General features: G+C 45.1%; 1 protein-coding gene across 1 annotated transcript; it reads left to right on the top strand.

Annotated features, from left to right (window-relative positions):
* Nucleotides 1–16838: 16838 nt before the first annotated feature.
* LOC124667492 lies at nt 16839–17391 on the top strand. Its single transcript, XM_047204758.1, has one exon. It carries the CDS (start codon nt 16916–16918, stop codon nt 17144–17146), a length of 231 nt encoding a protein of 76 aa, XP_047060714.1. The 5' UTR covers nt 16839–16915; the 3' UTR covers nt 17147–17391.
* Nucleotides 17392–20544: the final 3153 nt, after the last annotated feature.

Below are 20544 nucleotides of genomic sequence, written 5' to 3'. Positions count from 1 at the left end.
ATGATCATCCAAACCTTCTATGCAGGACTAAATTTTTCTTCACGGAATTTATTGGATTCAGCTGCTGGAGGTACCTTTATGTCCATCACTCTTGGTGAAGCAACAAAGCTTCTTGATAATATGATGATCAACTACTCCGAATGGCACACGTGAAAGAGCTCCACAAGGTAAGAAGGTAAATTCTGTCGAAGAAACCTCTTCCTTGAGTGATAAGATCGATGCTATTATGTCTATGCTTGTGAATGATAGGACTAATATTGATCCTAATAATGTTCCATTAGCTTCATTGGTTGCACAAGAAGAACATGTTGATGTAAACTTCATTAAAAATAATAATTTCAACAACAATGCTTACCGGAACAATTCTAGTAACAACTATAGGCCATATCCTTATAATAATGGCAACGGCTATGGTAATTCTTATGGGAATTCTTACAACAATAATAGGAGTTCACCCCCTGGACTTGAAGCCATGCTTAAGGAATTTATTAGTACACAAACTACTTTTAACAAATCTGTTGAAGAAAAGCTTGGGAAAATTGATATACTTGCTTCTAAAGTTGATAGTCTTGTCTGCTGATGTTGATCTTTTGAAATCGAAAGTTATGACTAATGAGAATCATCATAATAAAATTACTACTACAGCAAATGCCATTCAAGTTAGAATTAATGAGAATATAAGATTAATGGCCGAATCGCGTGCTAGGTGGGATAGAGAAGAAAATGAAAAACTAGCTAAAGAGAAGAATATAGCTAAAGTTTGGACTATTACCACCACTAGTAATGCTAATGCTACACATGTTGCTGCACCTCCTACTCATACTAATAAAATAATTGGTGTTAGCAATGTTTCCACTTCGAATGCAAAGCGCGAAAACTCGCTCGAAACCGCTAAAACTCGCTGAAACCGCTCGTGATAAAGCCGCTGAAATTTTTCCAACATTGGGGATGATGATCCCATTGCTTTAGATTATAATGGTTTGAATTTTGATGATTGCCACATCTCTGAAGTTATAAAGTTCTTGCAAAAACTTGCTAAAAGTCCTAATGCTAGTGCTATAAATTTGGCTTTCACGCATCATATTACAAATGCTCTCATAAAAGCTAGAGAAGAGAAACTAGAGCGTGAAGCCTCTATTCCTAAAAAGTTAGAGGATGGTTGGGAGCCCATCATTAAGATGAAGATTAAAGATTTTGATTGTAATGCTTTATGTGATCTTGGTGCAAGTATCTCTGTTATGCCTAAGAAAATTTATAATATGCTTGACTTGCCACCGCTGAAAAATTGTTATTTGGATGTTAATCTTGCTGATCATTCTACAAAGAAACCTTTGGGTAAAGTTGATAATGTTCGCATTACCATTAACAATAACCTGGTTCCCGTTGATTTTGTTGTCTTGGATATTGAATACAATGCATCTTGCCCCATTATATTGGGAAGACCTTTTCTTCGAACTATTGGTGCTATCATTGATATGAAGGAAGGTAATATAAAATATCAATTTCCTCTCAAGAAAGGTATGGAACACTTCCCTAGAAAGAGAATGAAGGTACCTTTTGATTCTATTATGAGAACAAATTATGATGTTGACACTTCATCTCTTGATAATACTTGATACACACTTTCTGCGCCTAGCTGAAAGGCGTTAAAGAAAAGCGCTTATGGGAGACAACCCATGTTTTTACCTACAGTACTTTGTTTTTATTTTGTGTCTTGGAAGTTGTTTACTACTGTAGCAACCTCTCCTTATCTTAGTTTTGTGTTTTGTTGTGCCAAGTTAAGCCGTTGATAGAAAAGTAAGTACTAGATTTGGATTACTGCACAGTTCCAGATTTCTTTGCTGTCACGAATCTGGGTCCACCTCCCTGTAGGTAACTCAGAAAATTAAGCCAATTTACGTGCATGATCCTCAGATATGTACGCAACTTTCATTCAATTTGAGCATTTTTATTTGAGCAAGTCTGGTGCCATTTTAAAATTCGTCAATACGAACTGTTCTGTTTTGACAGATTCTGCCTTTTATTTCGCATTGCCTCTTTCGCTATGTTGGATGAATTTCTTTGATCCATTAATGTCCAGTAGCATTATGCAATGTCCAGAAGTGTTAAGAATGATTGTGTCACCTCTGAATATGTCAATTTATAATGTGCACTAACCCTCTAATGAGTTGTTTCGAGTTTGGTGTGGAGGAAGTTTTCAAGGATCAAGAGAGGAGTATGATGCAACATGATCAAGGAGAGTGAAAGCTCTAAGCTTGGGGATGCACCCGGTGGTTCACCCCTGCATATATCAAGAAGACTCAAGCGTCTAAGCTTGGGGATGCCCAAGGCATCCCCTTCTTCATCGACAACATTATCAGGTTCCTCCCCGAAACTATATTTTTATTCCATCACATCTTATGTGCTTTTTCTTGGAGCGTCGGTTTGTTTTTGTTTTTTGTTTTGTTTGAATAAAATGGATCCTAGCATTCACTTTATGGGAGAGAGACACGCTCCGCTGTAGCATATGGACAAGTATGTCCTTGGTTTCTACTCATAGTATTCATGGCGAAGTTTCTCCTTCGTTAAATTGTTATATGGTTGGAATTGGAAAATGATACATGTAGTAATTGCTATAAATGTCTTGGGTAATGTGATACTTTGCAATTGTTGTGCTCATGATTAAGCTCTTGCATCATATGCTTTGCACCCATTAATGAAGAAATACATAGAGCATGCTAAAATTTGGTTTGCATATTTGGTTTCTCTAAGGTCTAGATAATTTCTAGTTTTGAGTTTGAACAACAAGGAAGACGGTGTAGAGTCTTATAATGTTTTCAATATGTCTTTTATGTGAGTTTTGCTGCACCGGTTCATCCTTGTGTTTGTTTCAAATAAGCCTTGCTAGCCTAAACCTTGTATCGAGAGGGAATACTTCTCATGCATCCAAAATACTTGAGCCAACCACTATGCCATTTGTGTCCACCATACCTACCTATACTACATGGTATTTTCCGCCATTCCAAAGTAAATTGCTTGAGTGCTACCTTTAAAATTCCATCATTCACCTTTGCAATATATAGCTCATGGGACAAATAGCTTAAAAACTATTGTGGTATTGAATATGTAATTATGCACTTTATCTCTTATTAAGTTGCTTGTTGTGCGATAACCATGTTTACCGGGGACGCCATCAACTACTCTTTGTTGAATTTCATGTGAGTTGCTATGCATGTTCGTCTTGTCTGAAGTAAGAGAGATCTACCACCATAGGGTTAAGCATGCATATGTTAGAGAAGAACATTGGGCCGCTAACTAAAGCCATGCTCCATGGTGGAAGTTTCAGCTTTTGGACAACAATCCTCAAATCTCAAATGAGAAAATTATTAATTGTTGTTATATGCTTATGCATAAAAGAGGAGTCCATTATCTCGTTGTCTATGTTGTCCCGGTATGGATGTCTAAGTTGAAGAATAATCAATAGCGAGAAATCCAATGCGAGCTTTCTCCTTAGACCTTTGTACGAGCGGCATAGAGGTACCCTTTGTGACACTTGGTAAAAACAATGCATTGTGATGATCCGGTAGTCCAAGCTAATTAGGACAAGGTGCGGGCACTATTAGTATACTATGCATGAGGCTTGCAACTTGTAAGATATAATTTACATGATACATATGCTTTATTACTACCGTTGACAAAATTGTTTCATGTTTTCAAAATCAAAGCTCTAGCACAAATATAGCAATCGATGCTTTTCCTCTATGGAGGACCATTCTTTTACTTTCAATGTTGAGTCAGTTCACCTATTTCTCTCCACCTCAAGAAGCAAACACTTGTGTGAACTATGCATTGATTCCTACATACTTGCTTATTGCACTTATTATATTACTCTATGTTGACAATATCCATGAGATATACATGTTACAAGTTGAAAGCAACCGCTGAAACTTAATCTTCTTTTGTGTTGCTTCAATACCTTTACTTTGAATTATTGCTTTATGAGTTAACTCTTATGCAAGACTTATTGATGCTTGTCTTGAAGTGCTATTCATGAAAAGTCTTTGCTATATGATTCACTTGTTTACTCATGTCATATACATTGTTTTGATCGCTGCATTCACTACATATGCTTTACAAATAGTATGATCAAGATTATGATGGCATGTCACTCCGAAATTATCCGTGTTATCGTTTTACCTCGCTCGGGACGAGCGAGAACTAAGCTTGGGGATGCTGATACGTCTCCGACGTATCGATAATTTCTTATGTTCCATGCCACATTATTGATGTTATCTACATGTTTTATGCACACTTTATGTCATATTCGTGCATTTTATGGAACTAACCTATTAACAAGATGCCGAAGTGCCGCTGTCGTTGTTCTGCTGTTTTTGGTTTCGTAAATCCTAGTAAGGAAATATTCTCGGAATTGGACGAAATCAAAGCCCAGGGGCCTATTTTCTCACGAAGCTTCCGAAGTCCGAAGGAGAGACGAAGAGGGGCCACGGAGGGGCCACACCCTAGGCGGCGCGGCCCCCCTTGGCCGCGCGGCCCCGTGGTGTGGGGCCCCGTGCCGCCTCTTGACCTGCCCTTTCGCCTATAAAAGTCTCCGTGACGAAAACCCCGATACGAGAGAACCACGATACGGAAAACCTTCCGGAGACACCGCCGCCGCCGATCCCATCTCGGGGATCCAGAGATCGCCTCCGCACCTCGCCGGAGAGGGGAATCATCTCCCGGAGGACTCTACGCCGCCATGGTCGCCTCCGGTGTGATGTGTGAGTAGTCTACCCCTGGACTATGGGTCCATAGCAGTAGCTAGATGGTTGTCTTCTCCCCATTGTGCTATCATTGTCTGGATCTTGTGAGCTGCCTAACATGATCAAGATCATCTATCCGTAATTCTATATGTTGCGTTTGTTGGGATCCGATGAATAGAGAATACTTGTTATGTTGATTATCAAAGCTATGCTTATGTGTTGTTTATGATCTTGCATGCTCTCCGTTATTAGTAGATGCTCGGCCAAGTTGATGCTAGTAACTCCAAGAGGGAGTATTTATGCTCGATAGTGGGTTCATGCCTCCGTGAATCCGGAGGAGTGACAAGAACCACTAAGGTTATGGATGTGCTCGTTGCCACTAGGGATAAAACATTAGTGCTATGTTCAAGGATGTAGTCACTAGTTACATTACGCGCAATACTTAATGCAATTGTCCGTTGTTAGCAACTTAATACCGGAGGGGGTTCGGATGATAACCCGAAGGTGGACTTTTTAGGCATAGATGCGGTTGGATGACGGTCTATGTACTTTGTCGTAATGCCCAATTAAATCTCACTATACTCATCATGATATGTATGTGCATGGTCATGCTCTCTTTATTTGTCAATTGCCCAACTGTAATTTGTTCACCCAACATGCTCGTTCGTCTTATGGGAGAGACACCTCTAGTGAATCTGTGGACCCCGGTCCAATTCTCTTTACTCGAAATACAATCTACTCGCAATACTGTTCTACCGTTTTCTCGCAAACAATCATCTTCCACACAATACGGTTAATCCTTTGTTACAGGCAAGCCGGTGAGATTGACAACCTCACTGTTTCGTTGGGGCAAAGTACTTTGGTTGTGTTGTGCAGGTTCCACGTTGGCGCCGGAATCTCCGGTGTTGCGCCGCACTACATCCCGCCGCCATCAACCTTCAACGTGCTTCTTGGCTCCTCCTGGTTCGATAAACCTTGGTTTCTTTCTGAGGGAAAACTTGCTGCTGTGCGCATCATACCTTCCGCTTGGGGTTGCCCAACGAACGTGTGAAATACACGCCATCACTCCCCAGCCTCACCATCTTGCTCCTTCGGGCGACAAGTGTACTACGGACAATGCCGTGGGGACTTAGGACTCCCCAGCCTCACCAGCTTGCCCCCTTGGATTACAAGTGTACTACGGTAAAGCGCATCCGTTGATGAACGAGAGGTGGAAACACTTTTGACTACTCCGTCCCACTCCGGATCTTATGGTTAACACGGTTATTACGACACAAGAATCACTGGCGACATTTGTTGTTTAATCCTAGATGGATATAAACCCGTGCAATGGAACCTCCACCATATCAACACATTCCATGGTTCCATTGCCCACCACATAGTCATATTCATAGTTATGAAAGTAGTGGTTTTGATTTTTATGCAATAGTGATAACCATAATACTTTGCAAGTAATTTGATAGAAATACTCAAATGACATGAGCAAGTGATGAACTTGCTCGAACACTGCAAAGTTTTGCAGTTGGATGGTGTGGACTGACCCTTGTCCTCTGTTTCTGAAAAATAGCATCATTGTCCGATAAGGGCAATGGTTAAAGAAGCAATTATGCATGCTTTCCATTTTTAGGGTTTGTTTCCCCCCTTTCCGATGTCTTATCATTTTATGTGAGAGGTATTTACTAAGAATAATTTGGAGGTTCTCTATTTAGGGTAAATACAACCTTGAAATATTGTCAAGGTGTTTTTTATAGTCCAATTACATTAATGGACTTATTTTCTTTATTGAAAATAATATGTGTGATTTAAATCATTATTTAATTCATCAAATTAAGGCTTATTCTTAATTATCTTTAAAAAATCTCTTTGATATTTTATTTGGATAGAGAATTTTATGCTGATTGATTTTCATATTTTTAATTATTTTTTTAGAGCCATATTATATTTTCTAAAATTCTTTAAAATACTCACTTAAATGGTATTTTGGAAAATGCCCAAATTGCCCTCGGGCCCACCTGTCAGGGTGAACCCGAGTGGGTTGGGCTCAACCCAGTTGGCCTGGTCCAGCCCACTTGGTCGCCCTCACTTCCCCTCTCTCTCTCCCTCACGAACCCTAATCCTTGGCTCTGGCGACGCGCGCGCCGCCGCCCCTTCGCCGAATTTTTCCGGCCGACTCCGGCCATCGCCGCCGGCGAGATGGGGTGCGTCTGAACCGCCGTTCTACGGCGCTTCAGATCCACCGCGCCGATTTGCTCTTCGTCGCCTTTTCGTGTCGCCCCCAACCCTTCTGCTCGTCTGGCCGTGGAGATCCACGGCGATCTCGTCGCCGCCGACGTTCCTGAAGCCGTGGCGCCGCCGTGGCTTCGCCATCGTGTGCGCGAGCTGCCGCGGCACCGCCATGGCCTGGCTTGGCCTGGCGCCGCCGTGCTTCGGCCCGTGCCGCCGTGGCCGCCATGGCGCCACCGTTCTGCTCGGCTCCAAGTAAGTGCGCCCCTCTTCTGCTCCTTCTCTCGTGCCTCGTTCTTCTTCCTCTCGCTAGCTCTACTGCTCGTGCTCGTGCTTGCTCCGCACAAGAGCCGTGGTGCTCTTCTCGCGGCGCCATGGTGCTCGCTCCCGCTGTGCTAAGCTGCCGTGCTATGCCTGTCTGTGCTGCTGTGTGAAATCCATGCTGATGTGCTGCTTGTGCAATTCTTCTAAAGCTGTGTGCTTGCTTAAGCTTGCATTTCTTGCTTGAAACTATCTCTGTGACTCTGTTCTTGATGCTACTACTGCTAGATCCTCAAGTGTATTCAATTCCTTGCTCTGGCTTAATTACTGTGTGTAATTCTTGCCATTTGTGCAAGAGACAGTGTTGTTTGTGTGATGATTATTGGTTCTAGCTCATGGTAGGCTTGGCCTTGCTTAATTGTTGTTCATATACATCAATTCCTTGATGATATGCTTCTGGATACAATCATAAAAGTGGTTTATGTACTTATTTGGTGATTCAATTGCTGCTTACTGTGGCTGTTTAATTTATATGATTCCTGTGTGATGCCAGTGATGCCCTAGCATGCCCTGGCATGCTCTAGCAAGTCACCGATGATCCTGTGTTCATCGGCTGCTTGTTAAAAGCTGTGATGCTCCATCTTGTGCCTTACCGGTGCTCAATTTGAGCTGTCCTGTGGGTTACGGATAAGTGCTTCGGTGTGTGCTCGTTGTTGGCTTAAGCAATCAGCTGTTGCTTGCAAAGTGATCCATTGGATCCACTCGCAAGGCTCTGGTGTCTTGATTACTTGCATAAATCATTTATCCGTGTAGCTTAGCAAGATTTATTTGATAAATGAGATGAACTGTTTCGCAGCTTATGATTCTTTAACTTGATTGACTTGAGCTAGAGGGATGCCAACCACTGGTTGGGTACCCTAGCTCATACTGAACCCTATTGGGCGATGATGTGATGTGCTGGGCTTGGTGGCTTCATTGTTTTTGTGGTTGAGGTGGCCTCAACAGCATTTCTTGTCTGCTCAGAAGCTCCCACCCAAGTTGGCTTGATGTGTATGGACAAATGCTTTCTCGGTTAAACCATATTTGGTTGCCGGATGCTTTTAATGTTGACAAACATGTATAGACACTTGATTGTCTATCCGTCCGATGGTTTAGTCGGCTATAGGTTGTCAAGTGAACTTGTGTAGCTGGCTAGGGACTAAATCCATGTTGGATTTCTCTGATTGTGTCCCTGTGTGGACACAATCAGTGTTCCCTGGATATTTTCCTACTGGCTTTTTCTATGTTTGCTTGTACCAAATGGCTAGATAGCCATATGATGACACAAACATGGCTTCCTACCCTTGTGGTGTGCTTGAGATCATGCTTGTGCAATTTATGAACAAAACCATCTGGTTTGTTCATGATGATGTGTATACCTCACTCCAGCTCCTAGAATTTGTGTTGGTGTAGAGGTTTTGCTGCTGGTTGATTTCTTGGCTTGCCCTGCTCCTCCTTTCAAGCTTGATGCTTGGTTATGTTCTGGTGATTTGGGAATAGGTGAGACAGCCTCCGGTCTGTTCACCTGTTCTTGGTGTTCTTGAGCTGTTCTTGCTATCTGGTGACTTACCCTGCTGCTGTGTCGATGGATGAGCTAGGGTTTACTGTGGAAAAGGTTTTATATGCCTGACCCTTGCTTCTCTAGTCGACAGCACTGCCTGGCATGTGTTGGTGACTCCTCTCTGTGATGTGTGTGTGTGCTGCATGCACAAGGCCTGGTGAGCTGCTAGGCTGTGTGTGTGTGCACATGCTTGGTATCTGGCTTGTGTCTTGGCTGAGAGATAGATCAGCTCGGCAGCTTTGATCATATCCCCTCCCTTTTCATTTAGTTTCTAACCTGCCAAGTGGCTATGCCACTTGGCATAACTTGTGTCTGTTGTTTTTATGTGCAGGTTCAAAATGATGATCAAATGGACAAGATGATCTTCAAGCTCAAGATTAGATGATATTCACATTGTAGTATTTAGGACAGATTCATACTTGTACTTTTCTTTTATCTTCTTTTTCTATTTATCCAAATTTGTGTAATGTGTTGTAATAATTCATTTATTTCAATTCTGAATATTGTAATTGACAATGTATAATGTGTGATTATCAATAAAGCTCCCATTTTCCTTAATGAGCTTTACATAATTGTTGTATTACTTATAATCTTGATTAGTGATAATTGTTTATGAAATTATCTCAAGTTTGAATTATGTGATAATCATTTGATGTTTGAATTTGAATTTCAAATTCAAATTTGGATTTAATTCAATCATACAACTTAGTTTAGAATTCAATCATGCAACTTAAGTTTGTGATGCAAACTCTCCACTCTCTTCTCAAAACCCTAGTTTAGTTGAATGAGGAACAGGTTTGTCGCACTCTCGAAACCCTAACCCTGTAAGGTGTCAAGAGAGAAACTTGTCCCCCTTCGATGCAGTTTTTGTTTAAAAGCGCGAAATTTCCACGTAAATTACAATGCAATGCACATCCCTTTCTAAAATCTACCCCTCGATCGTCTCTAAACCTGGTACATTACAGAAGTGGCGGGGCTGATGCGTCAGCGGCACATTTAATTTTAACCTAACCGTCACCTACCTCGTGATGGAAGTTATTAGCGCGCAGCGGTGTTGCAATTTCCGCAGACGCACATCGAACCGCCTCGTCGCGCCTAACTCTCTGTGTCGGTGTTAATGAGCGCCACCGCTCCCCCGCCTCCCACCGGCCTATAAAAAGGACGATCTCGCATCGTCCCTCCCACACAAACCCTAGTGCCTCTCTCCCCAACCCTGGCCGCCACCTTCTGAAGAGACGACACCATGTCTGGTAGAGGCCGAGGTCGCAACCATGGTCGTGGCCACGGCAGAGCTGCACGCTCGTCGTCGCCTGCGACGCCATCGTCCTCATCGTCGGATCTGCAGAAGAAGGAGTGAGAAGTGTTGTTCGAGTTCGTCTCCGTCCTCAACGGCGACCCACTCGGCATCCAGAGGCTGTCGGACAAGTTCACTGACTTCCTCGCCGACAACAAGTCAGCCTCGCCGCATCTGCGGTAGGCTGCATGCGGCTGCTGCCGGTGGATTGTGGACGTGATCTTCGACGCGCGCGGCAAGATGTACCTCCACACCGGCTGGGAGAAGTTCGCGCGCTACCACCACCTCAAAGCCGGCTTCGTGCTCACGTTCTCCTACCTTGGTGAGGGGGATATGGGCGTCAATGTGTTCGACGAGACGCGCTGCCGTCGGCACTACCAAGACGACAGCGCCGAGGATGATGACGACCGAGTGTTGTTTCTTCGCAGCGAAAATAGGAATGCATGTTTTTGGATGTTCTTCCTCGAAAGAACCAACAGGGGTACTGTCACCAGCTGGATTTGTAGGGATTCGTTGCATAGAAAACAAAAAAATTCCTACCGCGAGAACGCAATCCAAGCCAAGATGCAATCTAGAAGACGGGAGCAACGAGGAGATGATCGAGACTCACCCTTGAAGATTTCCAAAGCCTACAAGATGAGGCTCTTGTTGCTGCGGTAGACGATCACTTGCCGCTTGCAAAAGTGCGTAGAAGATCTTGATCATGGTGCCACGATCGGGCAGCACCTCCGTACTCGGTCACACGTTCGGTGTTGATGAAGACGATGTCCTTCTCCCCGTTCCAGCAGGCAGCAGAAGTAGTAGCTCCTCCTTGAATCCGGCAGCACGACGGCGTGGTGGCGGTGGTGGTGGAGAACTCCGGCGGAGCTTCGCTAAGCGTGCGGGAGAGGTGGAGGAGAGAGGGGGTGGCTAGGGTTTGGGAGAGGGGGCGCCGGCCACTATAGGGTGCGGCCACCTTGTGGTCTTGGGGTGGCCGTCCCCCTCCCCTTGGCCCCTCATTATATAGGTGGAATCCCCAAGTGTTGGACTACAAGTCTTCGCATAAGACCCCAACCCAAAACCTTCCATGTAGTAGGGAAACCTACCCAAGGTGGGACTCCCACTTGAGGTGGGATTCCCCCCTTCCATGTGGGGGGTGGCCAGCCCCCTTAGGTGGAGTCCACCTTGGACTCCCCCACTAGGGTTGGCCGGCCATGGGAGGTGGAGTCCCTTCGGGACTCCGCCTTCCAAATTGATTTCTTCCGGACTTTTCTAGAACCTTCCATAAAATTTTCCGGATCATTTTAAATCTTATAAAATGACTTCCTATATATGAATCTTATTCTCCGGACCATTCCGGAACTCCTCGTGATGTCCGGGATCCCATCCGAGACTTCGAACAATACTTCGAACTCCATTCCATATTCAAGTTCTACCATTTCAACATCAAACCTTAAGTGTGTCACCCTACGGTTCGCGAACTATGTGGACATGGTTGAGTACTCTCTCCGACCAATAACCAATAGTGGGATCTGGAGATCCATAATGGCTCCCACATATTCAACGATGACTTCAGTGATCGAATGAACCATTCACATACGATACCAATTCCCTTTGTCACGCGATATTTTACTTGTCCGAGGTTTGATCATCGGTATCACTCTATACCTTGTTCAACCTCGTCTCCTGACAAGTACTCTTTACTCGTACCGTGGTATGTGGTCTCTTATGAACTTATTCATATGCTTGCAAGACATTAGACGACATTCCACCGAGAGGGCCCAGAATATATCTATCCGTCATCGGGATGGACAAATCCCACTGTTGATCCATATGCCTCAACTCATACTTTCCGGATACTTAATCCCACCTTTATAACCACCCATTTACGCAGTGGCGTTTGATGTAATCAAAGTACCTTTCCTGTATAAGTGATTTACATGATCTCATGGTCATAAGGACTAGGTAACTATGTATCGAAAGCTTATAGCAAATAACTTAATGACGTGATCTTATGCTACGCTTAAATGGGTGTGTCCATTACATCATTCATATAATGATATAACCTTGTTATTAATAACATCCAATGTTCATGATTATGAAACTAATCATCCATTAATCAACAAGCTAGTTAAGAGGCATACTAGGGACTCTTTGTTGTTTACATATCACACATGTATCAATGTTTCGGTTAATACAATTATAGCTTGGTATATAAACATTTATCATAAACATAAAGATATATAATAACCACTTTATTATTGCTTCTTGGGCATATCTCCAACAGTCTCCCACTTGCACTAGAGTCAATAATCAAGATTACATTGTAATGTACCTAACACCCATGGCATTCTGGTGTTGGTCATGCTTTGCCCTAGGGAGAGCTTTAGTCAACGGATCTGCTACATTCGTATCAGCTGTGTACTTTGCAAATCTTTACTTCTCCATCTTCGATGTACTCGCGAATCGAGTGGTAACGCAGCTTGATATGCTTCAGCCTTCTTGTGTGACCTTGGTTCTTGTGCATTGGCGATGGCACCCATGTTGTCACAAGTAGATGACTAGTGGGTCCAATGCACTAGGAACCACACCGAGCTCTACAACGAACCTCTTCATCCATACCGCTTCGATGAAGCCTCCGAGCCGCTATGTACTCGATCTCGTTGAAGACTTCGCCACCGTGCACTGCTTCGAGCTTGCCTAGCTTACTGCAGCACCATTCAATATAAACACGTACCCAGACTGTGACTTAGAGTCATCAGGATCAGTGTTCCAACTTGCATCGGTGTAACTTGTTAGAGCATCCCCACTCGTTGGCGCTCTTCATGCCCAAATCCGGCGAAATTTTCGTCTGGATTGGACGAAAATTTGGCCTGGGGGGCAGTATATTTCCAGTCGTGTGCTCCCCAAGCCGCGTTTCTCGGGGAAAAAGAGGATGGCTCGGGGAGTCCGGACGAAAGAGGAGACACGTGGGCGTGGGCGGTTGGTTTAGGTTCATCCGGAGTCCCCGAGAGACCCCCGGGAAACCGAGGATGGCATGGGAGTCCGGACGAAAATAGGCTCAAATCCGGACCAAAACGAGGAACCGAGGGCCTGACTGGGCCATTTTTCGCCGTCCGGATGAAAAAAAGTGGCCGTGGGGGGCTCTGGGGGGAGACGAGTGAAGATGCTCTTACAACGAGCTCTTGGTCACCTCCATAACAAAGAAACATATCCTTAGTCCTTTTCAAGTACTTCAGGATATTCTTGACCGCTGTCCAGTGTTCCATCCCTGGATCACTTTGATATCTGCTAGTCAAACTAACAAGCATGTGCTATATCCGGTCTAGTACATAGCATGGCATACATGATAGAGCCTATCGCCGAGGCATAGGGGATCCGACTCATCCTTTCTCTTTCTTCTCGCCGTAGCCGGTCCTTGAGTCTTACTCAAGACCTTGCTCGGTAACATAGGTAAGAACCCTTTCTTACTTTCGTCCATTCTAAACTTCTTTAGAATCTTGTCCAGGTATGTACTCTGTGATAGCCCTATTAGGCGTCTTGATCTATCTCTATAAATCTTGGTGCCTAATATATACGATGCTTCACCAAGGTCTTTCATTGAAAAAATATTATTCAAATAACCTTTTACACTGCTTAATAGTTCTATATCATTCCCAATCAATAATATGTCATCTACATATAATATCAGGAATGCTACAGAGCTCCCACTCACTTTCTTGTAAATACAGGCCTCTCCATGACACTGTATAAACCCAAAGTCTTTGATCACCTTATCGAAGCGTCGGTTCCAACTTCTCGATGCTTGCTTCAGTCCATAGATTGAACGCTGAAGTTTGCATACTTTGTCAGCATTTTTAGGATCGACAAAACCTTTGGGTTGTACCATATACAACTCTTCCTCAATGTCTCCATTAAGGAATGCCGTTTTGACATCCATCTGCCAAATCTCTTAATCGAAAAATGCAGCTATTGCTAACAAATCCTCACAGATTTTAGCTTCGCTACAGGTGAGAAAGTACCATCGTAGTCAACTCCTTGAATTTGTCGGAAACCCTTTGCGACAAGTCGAGCTTTATAGACAGTAATATTACCATCAGCATCTGTTTTTCTCTTGAAGATCCATTTATTCTCGATAGCCTTGCGGCTATCTGGTAAGTCTACCAAAGTTCATACTTTGTTATCATACATGGATCCCATTTCGGATTTCATGGCTTCTTGCCATTTGTTGGAATCTGGGCTCATCATCGCTTCTTCATACGTCGCAGGGTCCTCATCATTGTTGTCCACAATCATGACATTTAGACAAGGATCATACCAATCAGGAGTGGCACGTTCCCTTGTCGATCTGCGAGGTTCAGTAGTTTCCTCGTTCCCCTTGGCCCCTCATTATATAGGTGGAATCCCCAAGTGTTGGACTACAAGTCTTCGAATAAGACCCCAACCCAAAACCTTCCATGTAGTAGGGAAACCTACCCAAGGTGGGACTCCCACTTGAGGTGGGATTCCCCCCTTCCATGTGGGGGGGAGGGGAGGGGTGGCCGGCCCCCTTAGGTGGAGTCCACCTTGGACTCCCCCACTAGGGTTGGCCGGCCATGGGAGGTGGAGTCCCTTCGGGACTCCGCCTTCCAAATTGATTTCTTCCGGACTTTTCTAGAACCTTTCATAAAATCTTCCGGATCATTTTAAATCTTATAAAATGACTTCCTATATATGAATCTTATTCTCCAGACCATTCCGGAACTCCTCGTGACGTCCGGGATCCCATCCGAGACTTCGAACAATACTTCGAACTCCATTCCATATTCAAGGTCTACCATTTCAACATCAAACCTTAAGTGTGTCACCCTACGGTTCGCGAACTATGTGGACATGGTTGAGTACTCTCTCCGACCAATAACCAATAGCGGGATCTGGAGATCCATAATGGCTCCCACATATTCAACGATGACTTCAGTGATCGAATGAACCATTAACATACGATACCAATTCCATTTGTCACGCGATATTTTACTTGTCCGAGGTTTGATCATCGGTATCACTCTATACCTTGTTCAACCTCGTCTCCTGACAAGTACTCTTTACTCGTACCGTGGTATGTGGTCTCTTATGAACTTATTCATATGCTTGCAAGACATTAGACGATATTCCACCGAGAGGGCCCAGAGTATATCTATCCGTCATCGGGATGGACAAATCCCACCGTTGATCCATATGCCTCAACTCATACTTTCCGGATACTTAATCCCACCTTTATAACCACCAATTTACGCAAGTGGCGTTTGATGTAATCAAAGTACCTTTCCGGTATAAGTGATTTACATGATCTCATGTTCATAAGGACTAGGTAACTATGTATCGAAAGCTTATAGCAAATAACTTAATGACGTGATCTTATGCTACGCTTAAATGGGTGTGTCCATTACATCATTCATATAATGATATAACCTTGTTATTAATAACATCCAATGTTCATGATTATGAAACTAATCATCCATTAATCAACAAGCTAGTTAAGAGGCATACTAGGGACTCTTTGTTGTTTACATATCACACATGTATCAATGTTTCGGTTAATACAATTATATCATGGTATATAAACATTTATCATAAACATAAAGATATATAATAACCACTTTATTATTGCCTCTTGGGCATATCTCCAACAGGATTTTCCAGTTTGGGTGACTGTGTGTGTGCCTGCAAGTGTTCTTTCTTGGCAGCAAACATACGAAATCTACAACGTCAACACTAGTTAGGTTTCCTCATTTTGCAATGTTTTAAATTTGTGTCAATCATGGTTCAAACTATGTATTAGTTTGTGTAAACCATGTTCCAAACTATGTATTACTTTGTGTAAAACCATATGCCTAGCTATGTGTTAGTTTGTGTAAAACCATGTGCCAAATTATGTGTTAGTTTGTGTAAACCATGTGCCAAACTATGTGTGGAAAGTTCCTCATCTTTATTCGATTTTCTATGTTTTTATTTGAGATTTTAATTCAAATTATTTATCGGGGCCGCCGTTTTGAAGACGTCGGTGTGGGAACAACACCCCAAATAGAGGATGCAGTGCTGGCACCCCCCATACACTAGTGACGGCGCCTCTGCTGGCGACTATTTGGGGGTCGCCGGTGGAGATACTCTTAGAGGCACATCTCAAAGTGCCACTAAATACATTTTAGGGTACATCTCAAAGTTTTCCTAATTAAAATCCTTCTGGGCAATCTCAAAGTGTCCTTAAATCGGCTTCGGACCAATCCATCAAACTACTCCTATTTCATTTAGACACACAAATATGGGAGGCTGTTTTTTCGAGGACGGCTCAAGGTTTTTTTAAGAGCAACAATGGCCGCAAGAGGTTTACTCGCGCACGGGGATTGTTCGAGAACGGACGGCGCCCGAGCGTGCAGCCGCGTTGACATGCCCGCGCTGCGGATGCCAACTGAAAACAGCAGCTTGCCATCGCTGCCAAGGCACGGGCGTCAGCCGTCCGCCGTCCACGCCCGCCCGCCCGTGTGCTCACCGCGCCTGCCAACTGCTCGACCGAACGGGGTCCTAATTTCGTCCCGATGCTACAGCCAGCACGCCGGCCGATCGGTGGCTGGCTAAGCTGCATCCCTCGTGATTAACTTACCGAACTCTCCGCCTGATATTTCCTATGGTCAATGGCGCCACTGCCCAAGACAGCTCTCTATAAAAGGCGACCGCCGCGTCCATTTTGTTACCTAGCTAGCTCACATCGAACTATCGATTCGATCCAAGGCAGCTAGGCACCACAGTCCACCGCCGGTCACAAAGGCTTCCTAGGTAGTGGCGATGGAGATGATGTCGGCGAACGGCGGCGTGGAGCGGGAGCAGCAGGGCGTGGGGCGCCGCTTCCAGATGCCGCTGCACTACCCGAGGTACACCAGGGAGAACTACGAGGCCATGCCCGAGTGGCAGCTCGACCGCCTCCTCTCCGACTACGGCCTCCCCGTTCAAGGCACCCTTCACCACAAGCGCAGCTTCGCCATCGGCTCCTTCCTCTGGGGCGCCGGCGGGAACTGATCGACCTCTACTCTACCTACCCGCCGTCTATGGACCTTCAAGCCGCTAGCGCACCGACGAGGAACCTGAGAATCTGAGAGATGATGCAGTGTATCCGTATATAGAGAAATCTACTACTACGTAGTAGTAGAAGCTAGCTTGGATCTGGTAATTTGTTTTTTAGAGAAATGTAATCTGGCAATTTCTATATTTATTAACTACGACATACGATATGACTTGTGAGTAAGATGTGTATGATGATTTTAGACCAGATAATATTATGATGCACTAGTAGAAAACATGCTATTCATTCGGAGCTGTCCAGAGTATTAGTCTCGGTCAAGTTTGGACCGGGATTAATATGAGCATTAATTCCGGTTCTAAGGGCTAAGATATCGCACGGTTTTAGTCTCGGTTTAAATGAGACCTTTAGTTTCGGTTGGAGACATCCAACCAAATAAACGGGTTGCGGCAGGCTCCGCCGGTGCAAAGCCTCTTTAGTTAGGGTCAATAGCTCCTGTGCCACGTCTTTCCTCGCTAATGGAAAGAAAACGACGTTGTTCGTAAGAATAGCCCCCATGCGATGCTCATGATGACCCAAATAGCTAACATACGACACTTCTCTTAAGCAGTAGTAGATAGCTTATCAACTCAAATCACATGGGCTGAGTGGGACCCACAACTTATCCACATCAGCACAGGACACCTCCGAGCACGGGACCTACCTCTTGTCCACCTTACCACGGGACCCACAACTTATCCACCCGACCGTTGCATCCTCCTCTGCATCCTCTCTTCCCCCTCTTCTTCGATGATGACGCGCGGCAACACCGACAGACGATGCCGAGCTCCTCTTCCGCCTCCCAGCTCAAATGGCCACACTACGGTCCAGTGCCGTTGGGCAACTGCCCTGATTGCCCACGGACGGCGCTCCTGAAGAGACTGGTCACCATGAGCAACAAGAATGGCAACGCCGGGCGTGAGTATGTCAAATGCGAGAGCAAAGCAGAGCCAGGGAAGGTGGGATCTGAGTTTCCCCTCTGCCAATTTCGTTTGATTTTCCTCAATTTTGCGTTTTCATCCGATTTGGGAATTAGGGTTAATTTTTTTCTTTTTTCAGGATCCGGTGAAATGCACGTATTTTGAATGGATTGATGAGTACATCAGCAGGATTAAGATGGAGGGCGCAATCCTGGGGTTCAATTTACCGTCGGCGGTGGAGCAATTGGGATTTGCTGCTACGGTGGGGAAATCGGAAGGGGTTGAGGAAGAGATGGCGGTGAAGGAGTTTAAGAAGATCAACAAGCAGCTAGTGAAACTTGTCAATTTGAAAAAGCAGGATAATTTGATGGCCGGGCTATTATATTTTTGTGTGATTTGTCTCGGCTTTCTTTATCTCTTGATCATTAGCCGTTAGACATGCTTTGTAATCAGTAATGAGATTGATCTTATGCTTTGTAATCAGTGTTCAATCAAATGCAACAATAGTTTGGCAAAACTACCATGTTGTTCAGGTCGCTCGTGCAGAGTTTGCAAAGTTCTATTAAATGAAAAAAAAACCGACGAAGGTTCTAGGAAAGGCCAGGCCCAATAGTTCGTTTCTAGGCCCAATACGATCGCTTCTTATAAGTGTTTGTAATAGTGGTTCAAATTTGAATTTGAATTGAAATTTAAATTTGAATATGAATTTGTAATATTACTGAGTATTTTATAAGTGTTTTAGTGGAAGGTAGTTTTCCTTGATGTATTGTTTTTTCTGAAAAAAGCTCCAAAATATAAGGTGTACTGCGTAGAACCACTCAGTTGGACTTAGCTCATGCTAAGAGCATCTCCAGTCGCGTCCCCCAAACCGTCCCCCAAAGCAATTTGGGACGCGCCGGACCAAAAAACGGTTCCAGTCGCGTCCCACAAACATGAATTTTGTCCGGCGCGCCCGATACTGTGTCCGGCGCCCCCGAGCGCGTCCCCGCCCCATAGGGGACGCACCGGGGACACCGGACACACCGAAAAGCGAGGCGGGGAGTGGCGGGGCCGACCCGTCAGCGGCACAATAAATTTTAACCTAACCGTCGCCTACCTCGCGATGGAAGTTATTGGCGCACAGCGACGGTGCAGTTCCCGCAGCGACGGTGCAGTTCCCGCAGAGGCGCATCGACGCGTCTCGTCGCGCCTAGCTCTGCGTGCCAGCGTTAATGAGCGCCACCGCTCCCCCGCCTCCCTCCGGCCTATAAAAAGGGCTGCCTCTCGTCGTCCCTATCACACACAAACCCTAGCGCCACCTTCTCAACAAGAGACGACGCCATGTCTGGTAGAGGCGGAGGCCCAGCTCGCGGCCGTGGTTGTGGCCGTGGTCGTGGTCGTGGCCGCGGCAGAGCATCACGTGCTCGCCGTCGCCTGCCACGCCGCCGTCTTTATCGCCGGAGATGGATGTGGAGGGGCCCGTGATGTTCGAGTTCGTCCTCGTCCTCAAGGGCGACCCACGCGGCATCCAGAGGCTGCCGGACTCCTTCGCCGAGTACGTCGCCGACGACGACCGCCCGCGCACGATGCATTTGCGGGAGGCTGCGTGCGGCTACTACCGGTGGATCGTCAACATGATCTACGACGCGCGTGGCAAGATGTACCTCAACATCGGTTGGGAGAAGTTCGCGCGCCACCACAGTCTTGAAGCCGGCTTCATCCTCCTGTTCTCCTACTTCGGCGACAGGGACATGAGCGTCAAGGTCTTCAACGAGACGCGCTGCCGCCAAGACTACTGATGTCTACGGGTGCTTCTATTCTTGTAGACAGTGTTGGGCCTCCAAGAGCAGAGGTTTGTAGAACAGCAGCAAGTTTCCCTTAAGTGGATCACCCAAGGTTTATCGAACTCAGGGAGGAAGAGGTCAAAGATATCCCTCTCAAGCAACCCTGCAACCACAAAGCAAGAAGTCTCTTGTGTCCCCAACACACCTAATAGGTGCACTAGTTCGGCGAAGAGATAGTGAAATACAGGTGGTATGAATAAGTATGAGCAGTAGTAACGGCGCCAGAAAAGTGCTTTGCTGTCCAGGACTGGCGTGTGGTTGATGGTGGTAATATTGCGGGCAGTACAGATGCAGTAGAACAATAAACTAGCAGCGATAGCAGTATTGGAAACAAGGCCTAGGGATTATACTTTCACTAGTGGACACTCTCAACATTGATCACATAACAGAATAAATAAATAGATGCCAGACTCTACACTCTCTTGTTGGATGATGAACACCACTAACTGGGTAGGATTACACGAACCCTCAATGCCGGAGTTAACAAGCTCCACAATATTCGATGTTCATGTTTAAATAATCTTAGAGTGCATGACAGATCAACACAACCAAACCAAGTACTAACATAGCATGCACACTGTCACCTTCACGCTATGAAAGGAGGAATAGATCACA

This window comes from Lolium rigidum, chromosome 6 (assembly GCF_022539505.1).
Source record: "Lolium rigidum isolate FL_2022 chromosome 6, APGP_CSIRO_Lrig_0.1, whole genome shotgun sequence".
NCBI classification, from domain to species: Eukaryota; Viridiplantae; Streptophyta; class Magnoliopsida; order Poales; family Poaceae; genus Lolium; species Lolium rigidum.
The sequence above is the reverse complement of the archived record's forward strand: the minus strand, read 5'-3'. Positions and strand labels throughout refer to the sequence as shown.